At 41.4% G+C, this 21,772-nt stretch overlaps 2 protein-coding genes across 4 annotated transcripts in view; one reads left to right on the forward strand and one right to left on the reverse strand.

Annotated features, from left to right (window-relative positions):
* Positions 1-14,828, forward strand: part of LOC311596371 (uncharacterized protein) — a 50,783-nt gene extending 35,955 nt beyond the window's left edge. The window contains exons 1-5 of one of the 3 annotated variants that reach the window (XM_084779711.1): positions 3,588-3,812; positions 7,450-7,530; positions 11,598-11,724; positions 11,927-11,987; positions 13,654-14,828. In XM_084779711.1, coding sequence (XP_084635837.1) covers positions 3,810-3,812; positions 7,450-7,530; positions 11,598-11,724; positions 11,927-11,987; positions 13,654-14,515 — 1,134 coding nt within the window. In that variant the 5' untranslated portion in view covers positions 3,588-3,809 and the 3' untranslated portion in view covers positions 14,516-14,828. Of the gene's footprint in view, positions 1-3,500; positions 3,813-7,449; positions 7,531-11,597; positions 11,725-11,926; positions 11,988-13,653 lie in introns of those variants that run through there. The other 2 variants (XM_084779712.1, XM_084779713.1) reach the window with 2 other exon arrangements.
* CLUL1 (clusterin like 1) overlaps positions 1-20,675 on the reverse strand; it is a 56,526-nt gene extending 35,851 nt beyond the window's left edge. Inside the window, exons 1-3 of the mRNA XM_084779708.1 lie at positions 14,945-20,675; positions 10,148-10,229; positions 386-518 (exon numbers count right to left, since the gene is read on the reverse strand). Coding sequence (XP_084635834.1) covers positions 386-388 — 3 coding nt within the window. The 5' untranslated portion in view covers positions 389-518; positions 10,148-10,229; positions 14,945-20,675. The remainder of the gene's footprint in view (positions 1-385; positions 519-10,147; positions 10,230-14,944) is intronic.
* Positions 20,676-21,772: the final 1,097 nt, after the last annotated feature.

A 21,772-nucleotide genomic window follows, 5' to 3' on the forward strand; every position in this document is an offset into this window, starting at 1 on the left:
TGATACATAATGTGCATTTAAGTTTTTTTTGATAAAGACCTCTTTTTAAATTAGTTTACAATAGTTATAAATATTCCAAAAACAAATACTTTAAACTTTATCAAGACAAGATGAATTGAAACAACTGCATATTTTAATGAAATTAAATCTGTAAAATATAGCACATTATCTTAATTTCCCACAAAAAGATATTTATCTACTTTATGCATATCTGTTATATTAAAACTTCACTAATTAACATTTGAAATATCTTTTAAATACGGCAATAGAACAGCAGCTATATTAAGTATAAATAACATAGTGACAATATTTTATATGACATTTGTACTATTCTCTTTCTGTTCATGTCTACTTAACAGCAAAACTTGAAATACTGTATATTTACCATCGATATTGCAGCTCTCCCCAAAGAAAGTGCCACTAACTTCTGGAAGAACCTTCACTTTTCTCTGATGTGACTTTCATCAGTGTCAGAGATTTGGCCTTGTGCTGCTCATTTGATGACGCAGTTCTTAATCCTATTAAACAGATATTTTGAGATTAAGATGCTTTAAAATTTGGTACCAGTTAAAATGAAACACTAGATGGCAGGCTGGGCACACTACCAGGAACAATGACCTATCTACCTTACTTTACACAAATTTGGGTGTGTTTGTGTTTTGTTGTTTTTGAGACAGAGTTTCATTAGGCAGGTTGTCATGGAACTTCCTATGAAGACCACTGGCCTGAAACTCATGGAGATTAGCCACCCTCTGTCTCTATAATGCTGGGATTAGATGCATGCGCTATGAGACAACAAATGTGGTTTTGTTTGTGATATATATATATATATATATATATATTTTTTTTGAGCTAGCGTCTCCCTGAACTCATCTGTAGGCAACGATGACCTTGAACTCTGACCCCCCACCACTTCCCCCAAACTCCTTCTCCCACATGTAGGGGTTACAGGCCTGAGCCTCTACCTGGCCTGGTTGTTTACCTTTTTTCTTCTTTTGACTATAAGAAGTGGTATAAATTAGCCAGGCGTGGTGGTGCATATCTTTAATCTCAGCACTGAGGAAACAGAGGCAGGTGGATGGTTGTGAAGAGTTGCATGTAGTAGTTGTCTCATGATATTGTACATTTGGACGTCAGAGTCCCCATGACAGAGCTAGAACGTCTGGAGAAACAATGTGAACTATTACTCCTGGCTCCCAGTTTCTGTAATCATGACATGGGGTCTGATGAGTGAGTTGAGGTCATCTGTAAGATGAAGAATCACAGATACCTCAGCTTTCCATCAGACTTCCTGAGTGAGTCAAATCATTTAATACAAATAAAAATGTTTTTTGAACCCTAACATACAGTATTATTGGAGGTGGAGCAAGAGTCCCTTTACAAAATTCAGACTGAACTAAAATTATTATTTCTGGCTCTTATTGCATGGTTGTAGCAAAAGGAGGTATTGAATCCAAACTTTAAAATCTTTTATGAAGCCAGGTGTGGTGATGCACACCTTTAATCCCAGCACTTGGGAGGCAGAGGCAGGTGGGTCGCTGTAAATTCGAGGCCAGCCTGGTGTACAAAGTTAGTCCAGGACAGCCAAGGCTATACAGAGAAACCGTGTCTCAAAAAACAAAACAAACTCTTTTATGAATAGAATTAAAGTTCAACTACAGTATGAGGAAATTTTGCCCCAGGTAACCCACACGTGAAGCTGAACCTAACTTACTTAGGCCAGTATAACATAAATTTAATTAGTCATCAGTATATCAGTATGTCAAAATATTTTTTAAATTTTCCATTGCACTCAACATAGCCTATGAAGTTCGAATAGCTCATTAAACCAGTTCCTTTAAGAACAGTGTCCATTGTTCTGTTAGGTAAATTTTCCTTGATGTTTTCTGAATTTGTGTTCTCTCTCTTTTGTGCATGCAAGAATTGTGGCATTGATACATCTTTCTGTTAGATCACACATAATGATTAACAGGTAGCATTGGCTCCTGAGAAATCTGCTTTCACAATGTCATTTACTTGACGTTCAGATAAGACTTTGTGGTATAGGATGAACATTCCAGAGGCATTTCTGTCCATTATTTTTATGATTTATATATGTTTCTGCATGACTTTGAACTAAGATTGCCCTTAAATATTTCTGCTTTTACATTGTGATCATGTTCAGAAGTGGATTTAACTTAGCATGCTTAGGAGTAGGAAAAGCTGTATGTGATCGTATCCAGACTACCTAACTAATACTCCAGTGTTTTCTATGTTGAAGAAAAGCATTGCTTTAGAAATAACTCCCATGTTCTCCTTGCCTGCCACAGGAAAAAAAAAAATCTTTCTCAGCTCTTCTGTCTTGGTTGTTGTGATGACTATTCTTGGTAGTCAAATTGACTACAGCTGGAATTAACTAAAATCAAAAGAGATGGGTATTGTGTGGCATCTTTCTTTCTTTCTTTTTTCAAGACAGGGTTTCTCTGTGCAGCCTTGGCTGTCCTGGACTTGCTTTGTAGACTAGGCTTTTGATGGTGTGTGTGTGGTGTCTTAATTATAGCTTTTGAAGCAGGATAAACCTTCTTCAATCTGGATCTTTGGAGGTGATATGACCCACCTTTAATCTAGGCCACAGCTTCTGGTCAGCCTACATGTATAAAGGACACTGAAGATGGCAGCTCCTTCTCTGTGTCTGCTTGCCCTACCTCTGGCTAGCAAGTTTTTATCTATCTATCTATTTATTTATTTTACTGGCATTAGAACTTGCTTCTTCAGAATTCTGAGCTGGGAATGGTGGTGCATGCCTTTAATCCCAGCATTAGGGATGCAGGAAAGCCAGAGCTATTACACAGAGAAACCCTGTCTCGAGAAAAAACAAAACAGAACAACAACAAACCTCAAAACACAAACACACCAGAATTCTGGTATATACTGAAGACCAGCTGAGACATCCAGCAACATGGACTGACCCACTACTAGATTCAGCTTTCCATTGGTTAAGAGGTATTGTTCGATTAGTTGGATCACAGCCTGTGAGCCATTCTAATAAATCCACTTTCTCCGTACATAGAGAAATTCATTTTATCAGGTCTATTCATCTAGAGAACCTTTACTAATACATGTGTGTGTTTTAACTGAGGAGAATGTGCTGGCTAACAACAGTACTCCCTAGTGTTTGCCATCTATTTCCTGCTTTTTTCCCCCAGGGTTGTCTTTTACCTACCAGGTGAAAAGTAGCCACAGTTTACCTGAACCCAGCATGAAGCCACAAAACAAAAATCTTGTTTCCTAAAATCTCTCTTTAATTGTTAATATTCTGGGCACCCTTCCACTTGTGGGACAGATTGCTAACTCTACTGCAAGCTGAGTAATGGGCTGTGGAAACTATTCACCTTGATTACAGGAGAAGGAAGGGGAAGTACTGGGAGTTCAGGCAAGCTCTGACGTAGTGATGTGGCACTGCCCACAAATAGGAGGGGCAAGCGGGTGAGCAGTGAGGGGGCGGGGTGGTGGTGCAGGAGGTGCTGGGGCGGTGGGTCCTCCCTGGGGCTGGGTGGGAGGACAGCTGGGTAGGCTCGAATGCAAATCTCTGCCGATCTGGAAAAGGTTTGTCCCTGGATTGGAAGCCTGTCCCTGAAGGGGACTCTAACACTAAAGGAGGTGCTCATGTCACTCAAGACTCACTGGCCAATCAGGGCCTCTACGGACGAGAAGGCGGGTTCTTCCGGGTGCCATGCTGTAACCCAGCAGGTTTGAGTGGTTCCGAGTGGTCTGGTCTGAGTACTGCTGCGTGCTGTGAGTGGAGTTCAGGCAAGCTCACAAGTGGCGACATGGTGAGCGCAGGGTCACTGCTCACAATGGGGAATAGCAGGTGGCTTAGTCGCGGGAGCTGGTGTGGTGGGTCTTCCTTGGGGCTGGGTGGTAAACGGCAGCCAGATGTGAGCACCCCTGAGGTCTCTTTGAGTCCTAGTCACTGCCTGGACCTGGTGGTGCGCTCTGAATAACTTCACAATGGGGCTGCGTTTGCGCAAAGCATTTGCAGCTGGAGCTTTGTGTGAAGAAGCATCCATTGCAGGATGCCAAACTTGGAGAGCCCTAGTTTCTCTAGTGTCTTCTACAAGTTCTGCCCTTAACATTTAACATTTAGGTGTAAGATCCATTGCGGTTATTTTATTTATTTATTTTTTGAGGTTGTAAAAGGTGTCTCAAGTGTTGGCTGGCACTCAATATTAAGCTGTGTAGGTGAGATAAACCTGTTTTTGTTTTGGTCCCACGTGTGGGCTGGGGAGGAGAGCCGGATGTTTACCACTTATATGTGCGAGAGCAGGCTATTTTTCCACTTAGAAGTTGAGCTACTTCATTGGGGGCTTGATTGGTGCCAGATGAAAAACATCCTTGAACAGACTGAGAGGATATAAAACAACAGGGGGCTTGGAGCTCTTTGTGGAGACTTGGTGTTTGGCTGCTCATCCCTGCACTTGGAGATGCTCCTAAAGACAGCTGCTCCAGGGAAGGCTTCAAGGCTTTGGGCTCCAGCTGAGGCTCCTGTTCTGGTTGCTTCAGGTTCCAGCAACAACTTTGGTGGGATTGCTAGGCTGCTGAAATCCTGCTGGCTATGCCAGGAGAATCGTTTCTTGGAATTGATATCCAAGTTTCATTCTTGTTTTTCTTAATCTCTTTTTCCTTTTATTTAGGCTATTTGGGTTATAAGGGAGGTTCTCTCATTTAGTAAGTTATTAATAAAGTATAATTGTTAAGAAAATTGAGTCCTCAAAGCTGTGATGTGGAAGATTAGAATGGATGCTGTAAAGGATTTACCAATTCTTAGGAAATACTAAGTGACACCACATTGAATTTAGCTGAGGGAGGACTGCCTCTAAAATACCCCACAGATAAGTAGGATGCTAACCAGGCCTTTTTGAGATTAGGATGTTTGTTCACCAGGATTGTCCAGAAATTTGGCTCCAAACCGTAACAAAGGAGGCAATTCTCATTTACAGTCAGCCACTAGGCCCATCCTCATATCAAAGAATAGGCCTCTAACAAGCTGTTCAGTGGGTCTTTACAGGATCACAACCAACATTAAAGCCTGGTGTGCCATAAAGGTCCAGTTTTCTTCTTGAGAAAAGCATAGCTCTGCCACATGGGTAAGACTACACCAGGTGACAACTCTGAAAGGGAAAAAACACTTGTGTTGAGGGCTGACCTGATCAAGCAAGGCTTTCCATGAGGCCCTCATGTATGGAGAAGGAACATAGCTCTTTCTCAAACACAAGAACAGGGCTTGGTAGAGCCAGTAACAGCCTGCGGCCATTCCTTGGGAGTTTTCCCTGAAGCCCTGATGTATTGAGAATAAACCAAGCTCCTTCTCTAAAGCCAGGAATATGCTTGGGAGAGCTGGTCATGATCTGGGTCCAGGGCCTTTGGGGAGGGGTTCCTTCAGATGCTGAGAACCCACCTCTTCCTACCACATAGGGCTATGAGTCCAAAGGCCGCTCTTGGCTTGGTTAGTAATGTTAAGATACCCTTGTGCAGCCTTGTTTTATTAGAGTCCATCTGAGTTTGTATGATAGTCTCTGCTGACTTCATACAAGCCTCCCATTTCTTTCCATTTTCCCCCTCTAAGTAGTATATAAGATGCTATTCTCTTTTTTGGAGGGGGGTTGTTTTTGGTTGTTTGAGGCATGGATTTGTTTGTTTGTTTAAATGTATATAATGTTCTACCTGCATGTATGCCTGTATGCCAGAAAAGGGCATTAGATCCACATTACAGATGGTTGTGAGCCACCATGTGATTGCTGGGAATTGAACTCAGGACCTTTGGACTAGCAGTCAGTGCTCTTAACCTCTGAGCCATCTCTTCAGCCCTCAAGTTGCTATTCTTAAGAAGCCTTCGTATCATAAATAAGACATAGCTTGAGTAAGACCTCCGTGCCCAGCTTTTTATTTTTTTTAAGGATTTATTTATTTATTATGGATACAGTGTTCTGCCTGCATGTAACACCTGCGGGCCAGAAGAGGGCACCAGATTTTATTGTAGATGGTTGTGAGGCATCAGGTGGGTTGCTGGGGATTGAACTCAGGACCTTTAGAAGAGCAGACAGTGCACTTAACCTCTGAGCCATCTCTCCAGCCTCTTGCCCAGCATTTAGACTTTCTATATTCTACTTTTTCTATCTTTTCATCCTCTGGGACCTTCCACTTAGGACACTGGCACTGAAAAATGACCTGCTGTTTTAGGACACTAGTGAACCTAAGAATTAATTCTGGGAATATCTTTGCTGTGTAAATCTCCCATTTGTCTAAGTGGCTAGACTTGCAAGCCTCCAGTCCTTAATTAAATTGTTCAAAGCATAACCTGGTCCTTGAACCTAAAAGAGACTTAAGGGTGATAGCATATGTGGAATGAAAAATCTGTTTGGCTGGCTCCTCTTTGAGCATTAGCCAGAGCTGAATGCATGCTGTCACTATATGTATTTTTTAAATTAATTTTAATTGTGTGCAGAGTGATTTCTCCTTGGGAGGCATATTAATCCTAGGACAGCTTCAGTCTTTTAGAAAAATGTTTCTGAGACAAGCTGACTCAGGTTACCTTGATCCCAGTCTGTTTCTCCCCAGGGCAATGCCCTTGTGTTCCTTTATTTTTTGGATTTGAGACAGGGTTTCTCTGTGTAACCTTGGCTGTCCTGGACTTTGTAGACCAGACTGGCCTTGAACTCACAGCCATCTACCTCCTGCCTCTAAGTGCTGGGACTAAAGGCCTTCACCACCACACCCAGCCCTTTATTTTTACTTTTAATTTTTCTGTTTTTCAAATCAGGGTCTCTCTTTGATCGCCTCTGCCTCCCAAGGACTGGGATCAAAGGTGCACCGCCACACCTAGCTTCTTGTTTTCCTCTTGATTAAACTTCCTAAATTCTTTACTTAGATGGCTGAACCACAACAGAGTTTTAAAATTATCCATTTGAGTAACAGATGTTTAATCAAGAGGAAAGCAGTACCTGGAAAGGATTTACATGTGGCTTCTGCTTTCAGACCAGATCATGAGGAACAGTTTGCTGTGCACACTGTAGGGTGAAGCCTGGTAGGTAATAGGTCGATCTCAGACTAAAGTTTAAGACCAGATTGGTTGGTATACAATGTGGGTAGGTCAGCTTGAACCAGTTAATATCAAATTTCCAATTAATGTACTGTCCTGTGAAGATATGTGTAATCAGCTAGTCACTGTGGTGCATGCCTGTAATCCCAGCACTCAGGGAGGCAGGAGGAACACTGTGAGTTCCAGGTCAGTCTGGTCTACAAAGTGAGTCCAGGCTAGCCAAGGCTATACAGACAAACCCTGTCTTTAAAAACAAAAAACAAAGCAAAGCAGCAGCAACAACAACAAAAAAAAGCTACTGTCTTAATCATTTACTGTATTGGGGCTGCACAGATGGCTCAGCAGTTTAGAATACTCTCTGCTCTTCAAAGGTTCTGCGTCTTGTTCCCAGCAACCACATGGTGGCTCACAATCATCTCTACTGGGGTCTGATGCCCTCATCTGGCCTGCAGGTATTAATGCTATATTGATTAATATAGAAAGAATAATTCATCTTTCTACACCAGTGCTGTGGGCAACTGTGAAAATTGGGTCTGGGGTAACAGGTAGTGTGGTAGTCTGTTGTAGACTTACCTGGTCTCCTGGCAGGCGTGGCATATGCTTGGTTGAGCAGGGTGTGTCTGCCCAAGTCAGGGCTGGGACACAGAGATGAGGCAGGAAAGGAAGGGCAGGTGGGATGCTCTGTAGCATCTACAGGATGTGTGGACAATTGGGGAGGAAGCTGCAGCACTAGGGGAAACCCTGAGCATTAAGTCTCAGGTAACAGTGTTGGGAAGGTCTAGAGGATTTATATAAGCTTTATTTACTTATATCTTTATTTAGGTTTTTAGAGATGGACACGCACACACCTAAAATCCAAGCACTCAGGAAGCGGAGGCAGGACAGTCTGTGAATCTGAGGCCAGTCTGGTCTAAAACACCCAACCCAAGCTGGCACACATGGAAGACTCTCTCTCTCTCTCTCTCTCTCTCTCTCTCTCTCATCTTTCTCTCTCTCTCTCTCTCTCTCTCTCTCATCTCTCTCTCTCTCTCTCATCTCTCTCTCTCATCTTTCTCTCTCTCTCTCTCTCTCTCTCTCACTCACTCACACACACACACACACACACACACACACACACAAACACTCAAACATATGCATTAAAAATGGGGATGGATTTGGTTTTAAAAGTTTTATGAGTTATAAGCCAATTAGTGCAAAGCAAGCTGTTTAGGTGAATAATACAAGTACAGTGTTACTTTAAAAATCTGCTTTCTTGCATTTAGTTTTTAAAAGTTTGCATCTCTTCACACTGGTGCATACTTATACTGAATCATTAATCATAGGAAACAAAATGCATTCTAAGTGATCCTAACAGAAATCCTTTTCTTTATCATAAGAGAATGAAATACTTTTAGTAGTCAAAATTATTTTCTCCAATGTTGAAACACTTGTATTGTTTAGGGGATTCTCACCACCCCAATCCATTTTCTATTATTAGCAAACGGGAGAACATGCTTGCAAGGGTGAGTGCTGGTGAATGATTTCTTTGATTTTGATTTTGACTATAATCCTGTAGTTCTTGTTTAAAAGACTGTTATATTTGTTTATTGTTGTTTACTCTGGAAAGCGATAGACCTTCACTTCTGAAAATTTACTGAGTTCCTTGAGTGTATGTTAGTTTGGCAACTTCCTGTGGAGAAACAATTTTAGTTTTCCTTTCCTGATCCTGAAGGTTTGCCTGTCCGTATTTCTTGGCACATCTGTGTTTTGCAATCATCAATGTTTGGGTATTTGCTTCTTAAGTGACTGATATGGTTAGCAGGTTGGTTTTGGGTTTTAAAAACTTCCTCATATAGTATTGTCTCTGTGTTCTAATCAAAGTCAGTTGTCAACATTTCATAGCCTACAGTCACGGTTGGGCTCCCATCAGAATGGCTGCTATGTCTGTGAGAGACAGACATACTGTGTTGGTTGATAATTGGTGTGGGAAGCCTCTTCCACTGAGAGTGGCACAGTCCCTAAGTAAGTGGGCCTGGGCTGGATAAGAGAGCTAGGTGAGCATGAGACAGTGACCAAGCAAGACAGTAAGCCAGGAAACAATGTTTGTCCATGTTTTTTTACTTCATTTCTAGCATGAGTTTCTATCCTATTCTCCCAAAAATGATGGACTGTGATCTGACAGGACCATCCAAAACACTCATTAGCTAAGATGCTTTTGGTTTCAGGATTTAATCATAGCAGCAGATTAAAAATTGTACAGAAAAAGTGATTTTGCTGCTGTACAGACCTGAGAATGTTTTCTTTTGGAGGAATGTGGAAAATGTCAGCATTTGAGATAGCAAAAGGCATAGAAAGCTGTACACAGAGCTTAAATTACTGTTCTTGTAGGGCCTGAAAGATCAAAGTATGGAGAGTAATGCAGACAAAGAAAGCAGAGGACAGCCGGGCTTGGTGGCGCACACCTTTAATCCCAACACTCTGGAGGCAGAGGCAGGTGGATCGCTGTGAGTTTGAGACCAGCCTGGTCTACAAAGCGAGTCCAGGACAGCCGAGGCTAATACAGAGAGACCCTATCTCGAAAAACTAAAAAAAAGAAGAAGAAGAAGAAAAAAAGCAGAGGATGGAGATTTCAGTGGAAAATAGACTTCATGAATAATATTTAGCTAGAGGTCATCTGTGTAATATCTTCACCCCAAATCATTTTTAGTCTGCTCATGCCCTGAGAAATTTAGGCAGAATTTAAAAATAATGGGCTGATTTCTTAAATAAAGTGTTTATGGGTGGGACCTGTTAGATGGTAATTACTATCGACTCATTCAGGGTGACAGTGAAAAAAAAGCAACAAGTGTGGCAGAAATAATTGCAAAGTCTGGTTTGTAGAGAGAAATAGCATTAGGTAGTTTCAGGTGGCAGTCAAATGCTGAGACAGGCAGGAATTTTCATGATTATCATCATTAAAGAGAAGGTCCTTGCTCTGAATTGGAAGCCTAAGACGTGCCCTTAGGGTAATACTCCCTCCTGCTAAGCCGTCAGTTAATGGAAGGAATAGGCAAAGTGATTCCTAGTCCTAGAAGTAACTTCCTACAAAACCTGCTACAATTGTGGTCCAAGCATGGCAGGTCCATCCCAACTTAGAAGCCAAACTTGACAGGATCACCTTATTGTGCTGGTCCTGGAAACAAGAAAGATGTAAAATTCAAGGTCATGGATTCATCTTCTGTGGTTTTAGTTTAGCACTGGTCTAGACATAAGATGTTGAGATACCTGTAGGCTCAATTTTCTTAACAATTTTACTTTATTATGAACTTATTAAACAAACGTACCTTCCTTATAGCCTGACTAGTCTAAATAAGAGGGAAAGGAGAGTAAGAAAAACAAGAGTGAAACCTGGGTGTCGGTTCCTAGGAACAATTCTCCTGGTAGGTGTGTAACAGTCTTTGTCCCTGTTGTGTTTACTTTGAATTGTTTTTTTTTTAAATGAATATGAGTATTTTTGCTGTATGCTGTACCTCATGTGTGCCTGGTCCTCACAGTAGTCAGAAGATTGTCAGAGGGCAGCTCTAGCAGTGTGCTTAATGCTCTAAGGAGGGCATGTGAGGTTGGTGACGATGTAAAGCAAGACTCTAACAACTTAATTTCTCCCATAGCTTCTATCCCCCAGCAAAATCTTTCAAGCAGTATAAAAATTACATTGAGTATAAGTTAAAAAACAGCATATTCCCCAGTATCCTTACATGATTAGACATTTTATATATTACAGGTGAAAAACAAATTATTCCCAAGAACCCACATATATTCAAGTCTAAACAACTTGTTATAGCTTAACAAAGTGTAAGCAAGCCAATTTCTCTTAGTTACAAAGAAAGAATCAATCATTTTATTATTTATCTTAAAATATAACCTTTTTTTTTTTTTTTTTTTTTTTTTTTTTGAGACAGGGTTTCTCCATGTAACCGTGCCTGCCCTGGACTCGCTTTGTAGACCAGGCTGGCCTCAAACTCACAGAGATCCACCTGCCTCTGCCTCTCAAGTGCTGGGATTAAAGATGTGTGCCACCACGTCTGGTGAGTTAGGGTCTTAACATGTACCTCTCGCTGTCCTGGAACTGATTTCATAGGCCAGGCTGGCATCTAACTCAATGAGATACATCTGCTTCTGTCTCCTGAGTACTGAGACTGGGGCATGAGCCAAGAAACCTAGATTGCGCATCATTTTTTAAAAATTAGTAATTGCTCTTAAAATTTCTCTGATGTGTGCTCAGTACTGTTGATCTGTTTGCTTATCTCTTTCTCTCTTTATGTCTGTTGCTTGGCATTTGTCTTGAAAAGCTATATATTCTATTTAAAGGGAGAAGAAATAACAGAGGTGAACCTCATTATTCGGTTTTCTTCAAAAATGACTTGGTAATAACATTAGAACTACTGTCAGGAAGTAAGTGGGAGAAACACCAGAATTATATGAATATGTTGTCAGTGAAGCATATATTTACATGCTTGTCAGTATCATAATTTCTGTTGTTCACATGTATGGCACATTTTAGGATGCAGTGACCTATGATGATGTGCATGTGAACTTCACTCAGGAAGAGTGGGCTTTGCTGGATCTTTCCCAGAAGAGTCTCTACAAAGATGTGATGGTGGAGACCTACAGGAACCTTGCTGCTATAGGTAAGACCGTGACTTTTCTTTCACCTTTTAAAATAAGAGGACACTGGTTCTTGTTATTGGTACTCTTCTGTAATGTCAATTGAAAATGAGGAAGAATGATGTGACTGAATCAGGCATAGCTTTAAGGATCACTGAAGATAGTAACTTAAGTTTTGCCTGTTTTCCAATAATAAATCATACATTTTCTGGTACTATATTTTAGGCTACAATTGGGAAGACCATAATATTGAAGAACATTTTCAAAGTTCTAGAAGACATGGAAGGTAATTTTCATGTGCAAGCTGATATGACTATGCCTCTAAAAAAACTTTAATGTATCCTGGAAAATTTAATGGAAAGCAACAGTGATGTGTGATGGTGCATGTCTTTAATACAAGCACGGCATGGCAGAGGCAGGTGGATCTCTGTGAGTTGTAGGCCAGCCTGGTCTACAAAGCGAATCCAGGATAACCAGGACTGTTATGAAAGAAAGAAAGAAAAGCAACAGTGTAAAAAAGCACTGCTTTAAGTGTATTGATGATTATTACATTCTCACAAAACCATGTACCTCAATGCCAGGTATCTGATTTGTATTCTTAGGGCATTCCCTTAAGAAAGATGACAAAGAAACTATGCCTTTATAGATAAAACCATTTGAATCATAGCTCCATAGAGCTAAAGAACTGACAGTCTATTTAGTCTCATACCACTTAGATATTGCAAAAGATATGCACATTGAATAGGTGATAAAAATATATCCAAAATTTTATAATATTCAAATAGTCCATAGCAAAGCTGGTGTCACTCATATACTTGTAGGAACATTGCTAAGTTTAGAGTGAAGAGCAGATTATGAGAGTCAGTAATGTCGAGAAACTTTAATATCTATATCACATGTCTATGATGAACATAAAGTCAAACTGTATAAATACAATATGAAACTTTTTCATTTGTTATTCTTGTAATAAGTATATCATATGTCGCAATGGATACAAGCCATGTGAGCATAGGGATATTGAAAGAAGCAATATAGCTCTCTCTTTCCCAGAACAATTAGAAGATATGTTAGAATAAATTGTATTGGTTTGGCCTAGGAAGCCAATAACTGACTCAGAGCTTGAAACATACTTTAAGGCTGCCAGCGCTATGCTAGGCAGAATCTAAGCTGATTCTAATCTACTCTTAAACTAACATAAACTACTCTAAACCTCATTAACAGACATATATCCCAAGCACTTGCCAATCTGGTCCTCGGAAGCTTCTTCCTCCTTCTCCTGCCATTGACTCTGAACTGTCTTCCCTCCTTCTCTGTCAACTGTCAATTCTTGGCTCCTCCCCTTCTCCATGAAGTCCCACCTTTCACTTCCTGTCCTTTTGCCCAGCTGATTGGGTAAACAGCACTTTATTGACAGTTGTTACATCCACTAAATACATTTCTCCACAAAGATACATAGTAGCCACACTTTGAGTAGACTTTCTGAATGTGATACAAGTTTACAATTAATTGGTTTTCCAAGTTCACTGGGACATTCACAATTTCACACTGCAGAAAATCCCTGAGTACTATGAATGTGGAAATTCTTCTATTTGTCCTGGTTCATTTTGGAAATATAGTATGACTCAAACTATAGGCAAGTTTATGAGTGAAACTAGTGTGATAAAGGTCTGAGTTCTTCCTGTTGTTTTCAAATATGTGCAAAATTTCTAATAGAAAAAGGATGCTATAAATAAAAGCCATGTAAGAAATGCTTTTACCATCACAGGTATCTTCAAAAATACAAACAACCCATAATGAAGGGGAACACCAAGAATATAAACAAAGTGATAAAACCTTAAGATTTGGTTCCTCTTTATCATTAAACTAGATTGTAAAATTAATCCATACAGCTAAAAAGATTCATCAGTTAATGAATGTGGTAAAGCTTTCACATGTGCCAATTATCTTTGCAGGCATGAAAGAAGTCACACTGGAGAGAAACACTGTGAAGATACTCAATGTGGTAAAGCCTTTGCATATCACAGTCATCCTCAAAGGAATGAAAGAATTCATACTGGAGAGAAACCCTACAAATGTAAGCAATGTGATGAAGCCTTTGCACGTTACAATCATCTCCGAATACATAAAAAAACACATACTGGAGAGAAACCCTATGAATGTAATCAATGTGGTAAAGCCTTTGTATATCAGGGTTATCTCCAAATTCATAAAAGATCACATACTGGAGAGAAGCCCTATGAATGTGACCAGTGTGGTAGAGCCTTTGCATATCACAGTCATCGCCAAATACATAAAAGAACACATACTGGAGAGAAACCCTACAAATGTAATCAATGTGATAAAGCCTATTCATATTACAATAGTCTACAAATACATAAAAGGACACATACTGGAGAAAAACCCTACAAATGTAATCAATGTAGTAAAACCTTTATATGTTATAGTCATCTCCGGTTGCATAAAAAAATACATACTGGAGAGAAACCCTATGAATGTACTCAGTGTGGTAAAGCCTTTGTATATCATACTTCCCTCCGAATTCATAAAAAAATACATACTGGAGAGAAGCCCTATGAATGTAACCAATGTGGTAAAGCCTATACACGTCTCAGTCATCTCCAAATACATAAAAGAATACATACTGGAGAGAAACCTTATCAGTGTAATCAATGTAATAAATCCTTTGCACGACAAGATAGTCTCCTGGTACATACAAGAACACATACTGGAGAGAAACCCTTTGAATGTAACCAATGTGGTAAAGCCTTTGCACGTCAAAGTCATCTTCGAAGACATGAAAGAATCCATACTTGAAAGAAATCCTATGAGTATATTTAATATGGTGAAGCCTTTACACATTTCTGTAGTCTTGATCATCATAAAGTATTCATAGTAGAGAGAAATTCTATAAATGTAAACAATGTTGTAAAGCCTCTGATTGGAGAGAATATCTTGTGTATTGTATAGATGCATCACCTGCCAATTAACAAAACCTATGACTTATAGGAAAGGATTATGGGATAGTGCCAGGTGGGAGATTTGCCCAGGAACATGTGAGGAGAACAGACTCATGAAAGCTGAGCAGTGTTGCAATAAATTGTATCTGTTTGGCCTACGAAGCCAATAACTGACACAGAGTCTGAAACGTACTTTAAGGCTGCCAGCACTACGCCGAGCAGAATCTAAACTGATTCTAATATACTCTTAAACTAACATAAAGTACTATAAACCTCATTAACATACATATATCCCAAGCACTTGCCATTCTGATATTCAGACGCTTCTTCCTCAACTGTCAACCATCAACTGTCAAATTTTGGCCCCACCCCCTCTCCATGAAGTCCTGCCTTCCACTTGCTGTCCTTCTGCCCAGCTGATTGGCTAAACAGCGCTTTATTGACAGTTGTTACATCCACTCAAGACATTCCTCCACAACAACAACAAAAAAAGAGGAACTGAGAAGGGGTGACGGTGAGGAGAGGGTTTATGGACAAAGTTCATACTCATCATGCTGTTTCCTGCTGGTTAGGGCATAGTCTCTCTCACAGTATAGCTGACCCTCATCTTCAGGGCATATAGAATAATTGTTAGCACCTGGTTCTGTGGCCAGGGGTTGATAATTCTGTAAAAGTAACTGATTAATGGTTTGGTTAAAGATCTTTTGGATTTGGTGTTAGAAGAATGTTGAGAGGAGGTTAATAAAGCAAGGTGCAAATAGTAAGAGCGCCCCCCCCCAGCCCCCAGCCCCCACCTCGGCCAAAATGAGCAGGAGAGGGGTCAGGAAGGGCAGAATCCATTTCCATATGAGATTATCAAGGGCCCGGGGGTTATAGGTTTCGAGTTGCTCCCTTCTCTTTTGGAGGTTTGCTTGAAGCTGTTTATTCTTGCCTTTTACTATTCCTGACTGGTTGACATAAAAGCAGCATTCTTTTTGGAAGGAGAGGCAAGGGCCACCTTTGTCAGTGATAAGGAGATCCTTCTCTCATTGATTTTGGAGTACCATAGCTGCCAAAGAATCAATTTGTTCCTGAAGATCATGGATAAACTGAGAAGAAAGCTGATATTACAAGGTTAGTGAAGTCGCCAGCCTTGCTGTCTCAGTTCTGATACTTGTGGAGATTTCTGCAACAGCCAGAAGAAGCAAAATTTGAATTGCCCTCTTATTATGATGGGCAGCTATTGAGTCCACCACTGGGATTGGTCAGGGCTCTTCTGTACGTATTACCCCCAACTCAGGGAAGAGAATCACCAGTGTGCAAACTCCTGACCAGCCAGCAGGTAGACAATGAGAGACGTGAGTACCACAAAGAACCAAGGTGTTGTGAGCAGTAAGGCATTGCAGCTGAGATGAAGTCTCAGGATTATGGTTTTGTTGCAGTCTAGGCAGTCTAGGCAACTTAGCATGCCTATAGAATATATCCCAGATGAAACAGTTGGTCATGCCAAAGAGGGTGATATGAAAAAGGCAGGGGGTCATACAATGCTGAAGTTAGGGCAGTTGGTGAATGGCGAGGTGAGATTATTTAACAGAGTCACTGGGGAGGCTGTCAGTGGCAGCTCTGAACTGTTCTGGGGGGCATACAGCCAACAATCTGTAAAATGGCCATGCTGAGTGACATTAAGGAGCTCAGAGTCTAAAGTAAGAGATGAAATGACAGGTTTGTGTTTCAGGAGGGGGGATGTCAGAGAGGCAGTGACCTTGGAGCCATGTTTAATCACTTTCTCAACCTTTTCCATGTTGAAGAATTGGAGGATTGGGATATGTTTCTCCAGATATAAATTGTACTTATTGGGAGTTCAGGTGCGTAGTGGTGGTAGAGTTTGCCAATGATGCCTGTTTTCCATCTGGGATCCCACGGTGCCTGGATGTAGAAGAGGGTCTTTCCATAAAGGTGAAGGAGCTTCTTCTGTGCTTGTGTGTGGATCTGGCAAGACATGTATAAGCAGCCCCCATAATGTCTGGCCATTCCCTGCAATGACTTTTTATTTGGTCAAAGAGGAAGCAAACAAAAATTCTATTAAATAAGAATGGAGGGATGGATGTGGGTGTGATTGTGACTTCGTGTGTGTGTGTGTGTGTGTGTGTGTGTGTGTGTCTGTGTGTGTGTGTATGTGTGTGTGTGTATGTGTCTGTGTGTGTGTATGTGTGTGTGTGTGTGTATGTGTGTGTCTGTGTGTGTGTGTCTGTGTGTGTGTGTGTATGTGTGTGTGTATGTGTGTGTGTGTGTATGTGTGTGTGTGTGTATGTGTGTGTGTGTGTGTGTATGTGTGTGTGTGTGTGTGTCTGTGTGTCTGAGACAGGGTTTCTTCGTGTAGCCTTGGCTGTCCTGGACTCCCTTTGTAGACCAGGCTGGCCTCAAACTCACAGTGATCCACCTACCTCTGCCTCCTGAGTGCTGGGATTAAAGACATGTGCCACCACACCTAGCAGTGATTGTGATTTCAATTGGCTTTTTGGCAGCCTTCCATAGAGCTATTCCCCAAATCTATTTGGAGAGATTGTTTGTTATGAATGAGGGTTTCTTGAACCTTGAATCTCCAAATATAAGGTCTATACTGGACAGAAATAGGCAAGGGGGGAGGGGAAATACATATCCATTCCAGTATGTTTGAATTTGCCTGCCAGAGTGGAGCTTCTCTCTTCTGGAATAAGAAACATGGTGGTTGATCTTGGCATCCTCTGGAGCTTAAAGGAGCAGAGTCCTGTTGGAGTTAGTATGTAGGAAGTATTATCTTCAAGAGTGGGGATAAAAGGCTTGCGGTGAGATGGGTGGATCCAGTGAGGGAAGCTTTGTAGTGCCCATGGGAGGGTCTGCGGATTGAAAAGACGACACAACAGTGGGTCATTCATGCTAAGAGAATGCCGTTTATTGGAAGTAACAGAGCTGCTTATATAGGGGAGGAACCAGCAATTGAATAGCACTATGGAAAGTCCCCAAGAGGAGGCAAACCAAGGGCCAAATAATGAGACTCAAAAAAAAAAAAAAAAAAAAAAAAAAAGGAAAATGAAGGCAACCAGTGGAGCACAATGTTTCAACTGCAGACAAAACAAGTAAAGGTCAGTACCAGCCCAGCTGCAGTTTCCCACAAGTCCCCCTTCTGTATATAAAATGAGCTTCTGTCTTAGGTCATCCGGGATGTCAATGTATGTCTTACTCATGTATATCATGAACTTCCTGTCTTAGGTTGATCATACATCCCCCGGATCTTACCCATCATTGAAGACTCATTTATCCAGATTTGGGAAGTGGGATTGTCCATACCTAGGGACAAGACTGCTTGCTTTAGCCAGAATGGTTGAGCAGCGTGTTGTGTGTGGAGTTGACGTAGAAGCATAGGGAGAAACCCCCCTATACCACAAGCCATAGTACCAGTGGCCAAAGTTCCATCCCACTCCTTCATCAGGTTGCCAAACATCTGCAATCTTTGCAAAAATGTGCCTCCCGTAATATGGGAAATCTGAGTCTCATTAATTTTAACAATTTGGGAAGCCAATTGCCCTGTATAATTTGTAAAATTTACATTCCAAGGTCCCGCCAAATACTGAGTGTGAAGGTGATGGGAAGCCTGAGTGGCTGGAACAGGGGTGACACGAGTATGGGGTACACAGGGGAGCAAGTAGCCATGTGCGTGTCCCACAGCACGTCAAACAGCTCCTGCAACAATGCAGTTTACTGATTCAAATTTAAAATACCATACTGTATTATAGAATTCAAATGATTCTGAGTAGCCAAAGCGTTGGAAGCTTCCCTTGACAACTTATCCACCGTGTTGACAACGGTTACTGATTGGGAAATGGCAAGGACAATAGCTGCGGTGATACCAAAGTCTTGTTTCAAGGTAAAGGCACAATCCCAGGGACCTGAACAATAACAGCTGTTTCTTCGTTAGTCCAACAGCTGCGGAGATGGTATGTCTGTGGGGAACAATTAATTCTCTGCGAATCCTCTGGTATCACTGCCTTCCCAAGGTTTTCTTTAACTTTCCTATCTTCGCTAAGTAAAGCGTCTCTCACTAACCCCCAGAGAGAAAAAGTAGCTACAGGAATTGTCTCTGGGCCTTCCTTATGTAAGGCCTTTTGCAAATCTGACTTCACCTGGTCCCAGTCAGAAAGATTAAGGCCCCCAGAGACTAAAAACCATGGATACTCTGTTCCACAGTTCGGATAAAATCTCTTGCCATTTTATACTTAATCCTGGTGCCTTTTTCCCTAAGCAGTTTCACTAGTTGCCCCACCAGAACGGTGGAAGAGCTAGCGGCACCCATGCCAATACACCCGGGTCTGACCTCCAAGAGGCGCTGGCCAGCTTCCGCGGGCGATCCGTCAGACTTTCCCTACTTCCCATATCTCAGTGGAATCTCCACTTGTAGCGCCCGTGCTACTAGTCTAGGCTACGGCCAGGGTCTGCAGATTGAAAAGACGCACAACAGTGGGTCATTCGTGCTAAGAGAATGCCGTTTATTGGAAGTAACAGAGCTGCTTATATAGAGGAGGAACCGGCACTTGAACAGCATTGTGGAAAGTCCCCAAGAGGAGGCAAACCAAGGGCCAAATAATGAGACTCAAAAAAAAAAAAAAAAAAAAAAGGGAAAATGAAGGCAACCAGTGGAGCACAATGTTTCAACTGCAGACAAAATCCAGCTTAGCATCTGTGGGAGTCACAAGAATTTCTTTCAAAAGGCTTTGCCATTTAGGGGAAAGAAGGGGGGGGGCACTGGTCCAGAGGGTAGAGGAGGACCTGGCCTCCAACATTGATAGGAGATGGACAGGTGTTAGTGTGTGGTCATGGTAGATGGCGGTCAGTGAAGTCCCATGATCAGGGAGGGGCAAGGATTTAGGTGAAAGACCAGGAGTTAGAACTGGGCGTCCAAGGGTGAAATAAAAAGAGGTCTCTAAAAGGCCTAATGGTTGGAGTTTTGCCCAGTTAGGTTTGAACTCTCTGTGACAGTTTGATAAGAATTTTGTTTTTTTATGGCTGGAGAGATGGCTCAGTGGTTAAGAGCACAGTCTGCTCTTCCAGAGGTCCTATGTTCAATTCCCAGCAACCACATGGTGGCTCACAACCATCAATAATGGAATCTGATGCCCTCTTCTGGCCTGCAAGTGTACATGCATATAGAGCGCTCATATACATAAAATAAATAAATACAACATTAAATTAAAGCAATAGAGCAGAGGACAGATTGAATGTTGTACAGTATTATCTTCCAGGCAGAATGTGGTTGGCACTGCTAAACTCATGCTAACTACAATGACATGCACAAGGCTGAGCATATCAACACCTACCATGGAGAGGTAATTCCCCACTTCTTCCTGTAGATTCATAGGCAACTAATAGTTGCTAAGGGGAAGGGTGCAGGAGGCCACAACATGCCCTCAGGGTGTACAGGCAGCTAATGATTCTGAGAGGTAAAGACATTTCCTTCAGTGGTGTAACCACTGGTTAAGGTGCCCAAGTTTATAATAGCCTCTTACATACGTTCCTTTATGAAACTCTGAGAGGTTGGAGAGCTGGCTCAGAGGTTAAGAGCATTGGCTCTTCTTCCAAAGGTCCCGAGTTCAATTCTCAGCAACCACATGGTGGGTTCATAACACTATAATGAGATCTGGTTCCCTCTTCTGGCTTGCAGGCATAAATGCACGTGGAATAATGTATAAATGATAAGTAAATAAATCTTTTAAAAAATATATAAAGAAAAATGATGGGGAGTGGAGAACAATGTTCTAAAGATGGGTGAAAAATAGCAAGAGATGTTCAAAACTCTGACTGTCCTCCAACAAAGAAGTGCAGAAACAATGTGTAGACATATCAGATGTAAGAGGTGGCAGCGTGAGGTGGCACATGCCGTTAAACCTGGCACTGGAAAGTGACGACAGGCAGAGTTTTGAGTTCTAGGATAGCCAGGGCTATAAAGAAAAGCTCTATCTTACAACAGTTCCTCTTCCTCTTTCTTCTTTTTATTTTTTTATTCCCCCCAGATTACTTTTGCTGAAGAACTGCTAGCATCTTAGGAGTGATGATCCTTCACAGCTAGTAGAGTATGACCTTGCATATGTGTGTCTACTGCTTGTGGGGTGCCTAGAAGTAATATTTACTTCATTATCATTTTTCCTTTATTAGTCACCCATTCCAAGTCTGGTCATGAAACCATGAGACTAGCCAGCCTCACGGTGCCATGGGGAAATTCTCTGGCTGCCAATGTTGCCATAGAACACTAAGTGAGCTCAGGAGGATCAGAGACACAGTGCTTCCTCAAGGTGTGGAAAACAAACTTAAGACAGATAATTGTAAGAGCCACTCAAGTACTTCCATGTTTCAATTTTTGTTTTGTTTTTGAGACTACTATGTAGCCCTGGCTGGTCTTGGACTCCTAGAGATCCACCTGCCTCTGCCTACTGAGTGCTGGGCTTAAAGCTGTGCAACTAGTCCAAGCACTCAGGAAAGCAGAGGCAAGCCAATCTCTGAGTTGAAGGACAGCCTGGTCTACAAAATGAGTTCAGGACAGCCAAGGCTGCACAGAGAAACCCTGTCTCCAAAAACCAAACCAAACAAATAAAGGTGTGCACCACTATGCCCAGCTTCTAACACCTGTCTCTATTATGTGTTCACTTTGAGTAATTAAGTCACCAGAGGTGAGAGCAGTGGGGAGATAGCCTAGTCACAAAACAAGGAAGCAATTCTCTCCTTGTGGGTCCAAAGGAACAGAATGACTTTGGTGCCATGTGGCCAGCACTTAATCTAGGCAAAACATCCAGTCCTCTTACTGTGTGCCTAAGAAAAGGTAGTCTTTATGCTTTTGAATTAAAGACTTTGGAAGCCACAAGCTTACTCTACAGGTATGAGAACTGTGTGCAAAAACAGCACCATGGTTTAATTAAGTTTCCTTCCAAACCATAACAATGTGTCATGTTCACACCACAGGACATCAGCCCTCAAAAATTATACAGAAAAATTAGATAATAGATAAGAACACACACATTGAAAGTAGGCATAATATTTATAATAAAAATTCATCTAAAATATGGAGAATTTCACTATAAAATGTTGTGATCTGTATGACATAGTACTT

The sequence above is a fragment of the Acomys minous genome (genome assembly GCF_964271855.1).
Source record: "Acomys minous genome assembly, chromosome: 4".
NCBI lineage: Eukaryota > Metazoa > Chordata > Mammalia > Rodentia > Muridae > Acomys > Acomys minous.